This window comes from Zerene cesonia, chromosome 2 (genome assembly GCF_012273895.1).
Source record: "Zerene cesonia ecotype Mississippi chromosome 2, Zerene_cesonia_1.1, whole genome shotgun sequence".
Lineage (NCBI taxonomy): Eukaryota > Metazoa > Arthropoda > Insecta > Lepidoptera > Pieridae > Zerene > Zerene cesonia.
In genome coordinates, this window is record NC_052103.1 from 775,409 (window position 1) to 784,705 (window position 9,297).

Sequence of the window (9,297 nt, forward strand, 5' to 3'; positions counted from 1 at the left end):
AGCTGCAGCCCCGTGTTCGGCCTGCAAGTCGTTTCTTTTTTTTACATGTGTTCCGTTGTGTTGCCATAGTGCAATGTACAGTCAGCCAGCGCACAGTAGCATCGTGTCGGCATGTCATGACAGATACTCTAATGCGTTGGCAGCTGCAGCTGTGTGGTGCGTGTGGATGGTGTAACGCCGCACCTGTAGAGCTGGTAGGCGCGGTCGGTCTCGGGCAGGGCGCGGTCGCGCGCGGGGTGCGCGGCGCGGCACAGCACGGCGGTGTGCTTGCCGTTGCGCGGCTGCAGCGACAGGTAGAAGCCCTCCGCACCGCGGCACTGCTCGCTCTTCTCCAGCGCGTCCTGCCAATCCATGCCGCGCTGGAAACGCACAAATTAATTCAATTATTACTCGAAACAACGTATGTTTTGGAACTTTTAAGCGCCCAAGTATTCGTCACATACACACACACACAAATGCACACGCACGCACGCACACGCCGCTCACCTCGCAGAGCACGGTGTGCAGCTCGACGGGCGCGGTGCCGGTGGCGTGGCGGCGCAGGAAGCGCACGCAGCGCACGCGCCGCACGCACTCGCCCGCACTGCCCAGGTCGAGGATGCCAAGATCGAAGCGACCGCTGCGTTTCGCTACAATTTTAAATAATTTATGAAAAATAAATATGCTATTCATGTATAATTAAACGGGTGTAAATTTTAAATAACAATTTACATAATTCCAACGTAGATGACAAAAGCCATTTTTATGTTACCGTTAAAACCAATTTTCTGTCACAATGAATTGCTCTAGTTACAAATAGTTGCAACTAAACGCCTATTACAACTAGTTCTAACTAGATAGAATCCATGATTTAACTATTAAATATTACGAAAAAAAACCAACCTTGCTCCATAACAGCAGCGAGGGTGTCCGTGAAATACTTGAAAAGCCTGTTTTGCAGATCCACCGGCATCCCCAGTATCCTGTTCAGGAACTTCGACATGTTGTTGTAATCCTAAACAGGTGAAAAATAAGCTTTATTAATATTTAGACAATGCCTTTATTCACTTAACCTAACTTGTAATTAATTTTCGAGAATTATTCACACATCATCTCATGTTGCACTGTATTGACCTGAGCTCAATTCCGTTCACTTGTCCATGATATCCCATACCCACTTCACAGCAAGCTAGCAAGTTCACGTTTTTATGTCTTTTGCCCTATACTCACCTGACTAGTGCCACTTTTCCTTTATCATACCCCACGTAATCCTCATCCCCCACCAACAATATCCACCACCCTGTGCCCCTTGCCCCATGGGCTATGCACCAAGCGCACCTTATCCAGCGCGAGCACGCCGGGCTGGTGCTCGCTGTTGACGATGAGGCCGACGCCGACGAGTGCGGAGGCGAGGTCCTGGAAGAAGTCCCCGCGGTAGTCGCTCGGCGGCGCCACCAGCGGCGTCTCGTACTTCATTATCGCCTTCATAACCGCCTCCAGCGCCGTTCGACCTGCAATCAGTCATCAATAACAGTGATATTAATAAATAGGGGGCGCACTGAGTGTGTATTCTTATTCACTGGGGGCGGGGCTACTTCATTCTAGTTCGCACACCCGTTTGTGTGTTTTCATGTATGCTTGCGTGTGTGCGTACATGTGTGTGCGAGTGCGTGTGTTCATGTGCATGTGCGTGTATGTGTACATGTGTGTGCGTGTGCGTGTGCATGTGCGTGCGTGCATGTGTGCGTGCGCACTCACCGTACTTGTTGTCGATGTTGAACTGGCTGAGGTCGCGCGTCTCGGTGGCGCGGCGGTCGCCGTGCGTGAGCGCGCCGAGCGACTCGAGCCGCTTGGCGACGGTGGACGCGAAGCGGCGCTCGCCCGCCAGGTCCGAGATCAGGAATATGTACTCGGGCGCGTTCACCTGGTTCGAGCGGTGCGTGCGCCCTGCGGACAAACTGTCATTTAACAAATACCTAAAACCTACGAGTAACCTAGTTTTTGATTCGCACCTCTGTTTGGAAACCAATATACGGATTTTTCAACGCTAAAATGTTTTACTGTAAAATAACAGGCTCGAAGGTCCAAAAATATTTAGGATCTCTTGTTGTTTAAAGAAAAATAAATAAAAGTACTACTTATATCCTACTTAAATTGAAATGTAGTTTCTAGGTAGTTACTGAAAATGTACAGTTATGGTCCCATACAAAAGTTATACACTTACCAAACTGCTGTATCGCCCTGTCCGCTGACCACGGTAATTCTAACGTTATGTGCACCCTTCGCCTTTGATTTCTCGCTCTGAAAAAACACCATGCTTATTATTTTCTACCATTATGATATATTCGGTCTTAATTTGCTGGGTGTCCACTGCGGTGGTGCACTGTGCTCAATGGATCTTATAGCTTTGTATACGCCGAATACATAAAAAAAATACCCAGAAAAACGAGGACGTATTTTTTATATTACGTGTTCTTTAAACAATGTATACACCCACATACCCATAACTGACCACCCAGCCACCTTTACCACCCGCATGCCCGTATATATTTTTATTTAAAAATAAGTAATTCTAAACAATGTGTAAGTAATTCTATATTTAAATTGAAAATTATCATATCTTATCCATATTTGGTATAAAATATTTATTTATTGTTGGTATTAAATATAACAATGTTCTTTATTATGAAGGCTTTTGTCAAAAATACTTAGCAAAAGTTTTACTATCACACAGCTGGTATACCCCTGAATAAATAAACCATATTCATGTTCAATTCTTAGTATAGACCAATCCCTGTCCTTTAGACCAATCTTAGTTAAAAATGATAACGACCATCTACCTTCTATCACTCTGCAGCGAGATACCACTGGAAGCCGCCTCAGAGATGATGGCGACATCCTTCTCGCCGTCCATGAAGCGCCTCTTCTCGGCGAGGTTCAGGGTCTCTAGAGGAATGTCAGCCTCGGCTCGGCTCTCGTAGACAATTTGGCCGTCTTCCGTTTGCACCACGCGACCTTTTCTACCCGTCATCTGTAAGTTGTAGATATATAGTATTGTCTTGTGCTTCATATTACGCGAGTATTATACATTTAGAAATTAAAGCCTTTTTACGGATTTTAAACGCGATTTATTCATTACAATATTTTATTTTGGCAAGACAATTCAGAGCACTGTACGGGACTGGACACTGAAGTATAAGAAGTTAGTAATTGGTAACGTTGTACAGTTCATTCTGGAGATTTATTTATTCCTAGAAATGAAGTTTTATATTATACTAAGATCCCTCTATTCAATACTGTATGCTTTTTTATGAAATAAATTTTAAATTAATGGTCTAGGGGTATGCAATGGATCACAGACAGGTTATCAGTAACAAATTGAGCGCAAGTGATTACAATCTAACACAATCGAATTTTACGTGAACAAGGAAGTTTCTTGGTCTGTTTCAGTATACTTTGACAAATAAAAATTGCTGATCTTGTAATGGATGAAAATTTAAAGTTTTACCCAGAATCTATTCTATAAAATACATACATATAGATTATCTTATATATTTGCATATAGATTTGAAATTAGAACACAAATCAAATGTAACACGCATTTAAAGGCGTAAGGCGCACAAAATCAGCAATAATTCGCATCAGATAATATTCTACTATTTCGTTGGTAAAGCGACGTTGCCAATGGTCGAGCGTTACGTATCGACCGGCAACGTCCTTGCATCCCTGTATCTATGTGTAATATCATCATAATTTCCATTCGAAGATTTTCAATACAATTTCCAATTTAATATTTTCATATTACTCGGAATTCTATGCTGGAACAGTGGGTGGTACACCCACAAGTTTCTAGGAGATTGGATAAATTAGATTGGATTGTAACTATTACTTGGCGAATCATGTCAAATTATATTTGCATCATTTATATTATAATAATTGCAATAATATAAATTTATAATTAAAAATAAATCATTACAGAAAGGGTGTTGCCACACTGCCCTTACCTATCTAATTCACAACCGCGTGTCATAATCAAATTAGGGGATGTTGTCGCGCCGCCCACGCAAGGTTGCCGGTTTATAAAATGTGGCTTGGTGAGGTGGAAAAACTGGTATTTGATCATTCACCTTTTGGAAATTCACCATTTTACCTGGTTGAAAGGTCATTTGTACTTGGTGGAAGGTCGAAGGTGAACTGCCGGTTTATAAAGATTGTAAGTTTGTGAAGTATATGAAGTGAAAGATGGTGAAGGATGTGAAGTAAACGATGGTGAAGGAAAGTGAGAGCTGGTAAAAGTTGGTGAAATGTGGCGAAAGTTGGTGAAAGTAGATAAAAGGTGGTAAAATGTTGTAAAAGGTGGTGAAGTAGTGGTGAGAGGTGGTAATATAGCGGTGAAGAGGAGTAAAGTGTAGTGAACGGTAGTGCAGGATGATGAAGGGCAGTTAGGCGGGGCAATTGATATAATTATTACCTCGGCGACATTGTCGGTGCCGCCCAGCTCGTCCACGAGCTGGTCGAGCGTGTTGGGCGGCAGGCGGCGGCCGAGCCGCTCGATGCTGGCGAGCAGCTGCTCCTTCATGCTGCACGCGCGCTCGATGGCCGACCGCGGCGGCGCTTGCTTGCGGGCTGGACCTGCGTTCAGCGTTCGCATTATGCATTCATATAACAAACCCAACACGCCCAGTCTGACACGAAAGTGTCGCTAAACAATTACCAATTACACCTACAAAGCTATAGATACGTTTTAAACATACAGTTTTTTTTCCAAATTCAACCTTACGCTAATTGCATGAGGTTCTTTTTATAAACCTGAAGCTAGACGTAAGGCTCTTTATAAAATGCGCAAATAGACAAAATAACAGAAAGGGATAAAATAAAATATCGTTATCAAACAAAAATTCATGGAAACGCCAACGTAACGATGCAAATAGCATTATTTCATCTTATACCCTACTATTACGATACGAATCAATATCAGAGCTATCGTTAAATAGAAAACTAATTATTTAGCAAGAGCGCAGGCGGTTGATTTATAAGCAAGCTCAGGTCCAGTGGAGGCGTAATCCTTCACATTTTTTAGATACCGCCAACGTGAAAATAAACAATTTACACTTATTTAGTAATCGAGACCGTTATAGACATCTTATGATCTAGATAAATAAACTCAAATGAAAAAAAAACAATAATTTGTTTCTCAATAAGTATGTACAATAGTTATTACTTATTTGTTATACTTTTGTGCATTGTACAATAAAGTGTTTTTATATATATTTTTTTATTATATTAGGTAATTATATTTAAAACTCTGAGACGCCCATTAAACATCCTACTAATATTATAAACGCAAAAGTAAGTATGAAACGATGGATGTTCGTTACTCTTTCCCGTCAAAATTAAGAAACCCGTTAACTTAACAATAACATAGTTTTTACATCAGAATAAAACATGAGCTATATAAATATTGCCCGAGCATCCGTCCGCGAATGAAGCCGCGGGGCAGCTACTATATCATATTCTCAACCTTTAACCCAACAGAAATCTCAGTACATTCATATCATACATTCCCACATCCAATAAATCCCCCACCGCCCACCGTTCCCTATACGTAGAATTCCATCATTGCTGTCCAAACTAAATATCTCATACATTTTAAGCCTGTAATAGCGGAGTAATGAAATTTCAACGTATATTGAATTCGCATTCAATTCGAGCGAACGCGGGGTCCAGTTGAAATTAATTAATGTCCGCCCGATATCGGAGCAGACAGGTGGGCGATTCCGCGAAATCCCGGGCTCGCTGCATCGATCCGGCGCTAGGGTTGCCACCCACTTGTTTTATTTTAAGTAACTATTGGGTGTATTTTATAAGATAGGCGTAGGCGCCGTATGCATCTATACTAATATTATAAAGCTGACGAGTTTGTTTGTTTATTTGAACGCACTAATCTCAGGAACTACTCATGCGATTTGAAAAATTATTTCAGTTTCAGAAGGCTATAAGGCGATATGTACCACGGGCGTTTGTTTCTTATGCTACATGATACTGTATCCGAAATAATAAATATGTAATATTTATTATTTTATAAATTGTATTCAGTTGGTACTTGACTTGAATATAAACTGGTATACAAGGAGGCTACAAACTTTAAGCCCTAATTAATACGATAGAAATCTTTTTCGGACCCCTTAATTTGGCCTGCTCAAAAGTTTTTAACCTATTAATGTAATTAGTTTATATTTTAGTTTTATCGTAAGTCTGTGTTTAATGTGTTAATTAGACTTTGGAGCAACGATTATGTATTTTTATAGTTATACACTTTTTAATTTTGTAGAAACTTGTGTAAAACCTTAGCTATATGAACCTTTTCTTCTTTCTTGTTTAAAATAATTACCATTGTGCCCAATTTTGTAATCATGTGTTTAGAATGGCGCGATAAAAAAAAAACAAAATCTATTCTTCGTTAACACATAAATATATTACTACTAGTACATTTAAATTTCGCATGAGCGCTATTATCTTTCACACGATTCCATACAAAATCGTGAAGCGTACAATAATATCTAGACATCGGATTAAAAGAGAAGCAATCCAGCATCACCATAGCAACAAGGAGTGGTGGCAGCCCTACGCGCAGCGACCCTACACGTGGCACAATTTGCCTCCCGGAATATCCCTATTGATTTGTGCACAGCCGCTATACAGGTTCTAGGTATTCGCGAGAGCACGAAATACTTGCTAATATATGTACCTGTACGATTGGAGAAAATATAAAATTCCCGGTAAAGCCTCTCACAAAGGATTCCAGTGAGAATCGTATTTCGCTGAAAACCATTCGTTTTGTGCACGTGTTTTATAATTTATATGCTCTTATATATAGTATTTTCGTGTGTTTGATTTTACGCGAGTATTTAGGAATTAAACACTTTACAGCGAGCGTGGTCACGGGGAGACTGTTAAGTGTTAATAATATAATCGCGTTTGAAATCCCTTAAAAAGTCTTAACTCCTAATTGCTCTTATATAGTTGAGAAGCTCAATCAAATATATTATTAATACAATATTATTAACAATAGTTAATCACATTTTAGTTAGACTTAAACAAATACATAGTTATAGTATGGAGGGAGCGGTTGTTTTATAAACACCGCGCTGAGACACCTGTTGCTGGCTACTGTATAAGCATGTTTATACTTAGAAGTGTGTTATTATGTATTTTTCTCTCGAGACTTACTTGTGTTACGAATAAGTGTTTATATTGATTAAGATGATTATTTTTATTATTTGAAAAAAAATGGTAAGCATGTGTACGTGCGCCTCCTTGGTACAACGGTTAACGCGTGAGGGTAGAACCCAGGGGTTCGATTCCCGGGCGGACTCACAAAAAAAATTGTCTCATCTTGCAAGACACAAGTCTGATCACCTACTTGTCCATAAAGATAATCGATCAGTGATGATCTCACCAAGGTAGGGCCTATGGTACCGCGCCTACCCCCCGGCGACGCACCAGCTCCCTTACCGACTATGTCATACAAAAGTGGTTCCCTAAGTGGTCTGTTCGTGTGTAGGGTGTTGGTCTCACCGAGGTAGAGGCCGTTGGTGCCGACGGGGGTGCCGGTGAGCGCGCGGGCGGCGGGCGAGGCGCCGGCGAGGGTGCCGGCGAGGGTGCCGGCGAGGGTGCCGGCGGCGGGGGGCGCGCCGCTGTTCTTCCGCTCGAACATCGTCTCGATCTTCTCCTGCGTGCTCGCCGCCTTCTTCTTGCCCGCCGCCTTCTTCTTCTTGGCCTGCTTCTTCTTGCGGTTCACCCACGGCTCTGGACGGAAGCGGATGGTTCAGTTTGGCAATTGAAATTGTATAAAAATTTTGGTCCATATCTATTAAGGTAATTATAACGAAATAACGAGGTTCTCGGAAGATTATTAATTACATTTAAATTTAGTTTATGTATCTATTATGGAAGTATATTGGCATTAAAAATTGCATTGATATTGAGGTCATATATCTATTAATTACATAGTCATTGATAACTGTCGGGTCTGAAAATTGTCTGAAACAAAACTGTCTATGTGCCTATTAGATAAAGTTTTCTAATAAGCGTAACTTATGATATTATGATAATACGTCTTGACTGTGGTCTAATAAAGTAAGAAAAGAAATTGAAATTGAAGGTAAAGATAGGGAACGAGATGGAAAGAATTATAACAACTATAGAGTTGTCTAGAGAAAGAAAAAAATTTAGACCAAAATTCCCAAATAATCTATAAACCCCGCCCAAATTTAAAGAACATGGTACTGGCAATCATTCAGGCCACAATCGGACATATAAACGATATATATATATATATATACAAATTCAACAATAACTTAGTATATATCATTTCAAATTATAACATCATACAGCGAATCTCGATTGAATAACGTACAAAGTGCATTCGGGCCGCAATCTCGAGCCCGTATCGATCCCGGGCGGCCCCCGGGCGGCCGCCGCGCACCGCCCACTCGCCGGGCTCATTTCATAGATACAACATACATAAAACGTACTGTTCGATTGGATATGCGTGTTAATACTATGAATGCGGAAGTCTTGTCTGTCTGTCTATTTGTCTGTCTGCTGTGTTTATATTAAACTAACTTCCCACCCATGGCTTCGTCCGTATGGTTAAAAGAAATTCCCACGAATTAGATATTGAACCGCTGTAAACAAATAGCCTGTCATTCTTAAGCATCCTGCCTATTTACTGACACAAAAATACTAAAAAAACTCTCCTCTACGACGTGGAGAAATAAAAATACGCTTTCGCAATTATAAAACTATTAAGGTAACTAGGAGACCTGACAGACGTTGCCCTGCCTTCGTGTGAACTGTCAATTTTATTAACTTAGGTGATTTTTTGTGCTCTCCTTCAGTAATTTTTTTAAGCTTATATTATATAAAAAAAATGTTAATTAATCATAAAATTATAAAACAATAATAAATAAAAAATTATGTCACTTGTAATAATGGGCGGTGGTAGCGTTATCGTTTGGTTGTTTGTGTTTTGTAAGTGCAAGTGGGAGTGCAAATGCAAGTGAAAGTGCAAGTAAAGGTGTCAGTTTAAGTGTGTGTATCAGTGTATGTGCAAGTGTCAATGCAAGTGCATTTGTCAGTGCAAGTGCGTGTGTCAGTGTATATATGTGTGTCAGTGTAGTTGCAAGTGTCAGTGCAAGCGCGTGTGTCAGTATGTGTGTGTGTCAGCGTAGGTGCAAGTGTCAGTGCAAGTGCGTGTGTCAGTGTATGTGTGTGTGTCAGTGCAAGTGCGTGAGTCGGTGTATATGTGTGTGG

General features: G+C 40.8%; 1 protein-coding gene across 2 annotated transcripts in view; it reads right to left on the bottom strand.

Moving 5' to 3' along the window:
* Positions 1-9,297, bottom strand: part of LOC119832908 (protein strawberry notch) — a 34,236-nt gene that overhangs the window by 3,943 nt on the left and 20,996 nt on the right. For both annotated transcript variants that reach the window (XM_038356743.1, XM_038356734.1), the window contains 10 exons: positions 7,558-7,788; positions 4,451-4,611; positions 2,820-3,010; positions 2,204-2,280; positions 1,738-1,926; positions 1,318-1,490; positions 883-994; positions 487-629; positions 184-359; positions 1-21 (listed from right to left, as the gene is read on the bottom strand). The exon at positions 1-21 is cut by the window's left edge and continues 139 nt beyond it. In XM_038356743.1, the coding sequence (XP_038212671.1) occupies positions 1-21; positions 184-359; positions 487-629; positions 883-994; positions 1,318-1,490; positions 1,738-1,926; positions 2,204-2,280; positions 2,820-3,010; positions 4,451-4,611; positions 7,558-7,788 (1,474 nt within the window). The remainder of the gene's footprint in view (positions 22-183; positions 360-486; positions 630-882; positions 995-1,317; positions 1,491-1,737; positions 1,927-2,203; positions 2,281-2,819; positions 3,011-4,450; positions 4,612-7,557; positions 7,789-9,297) is intronic.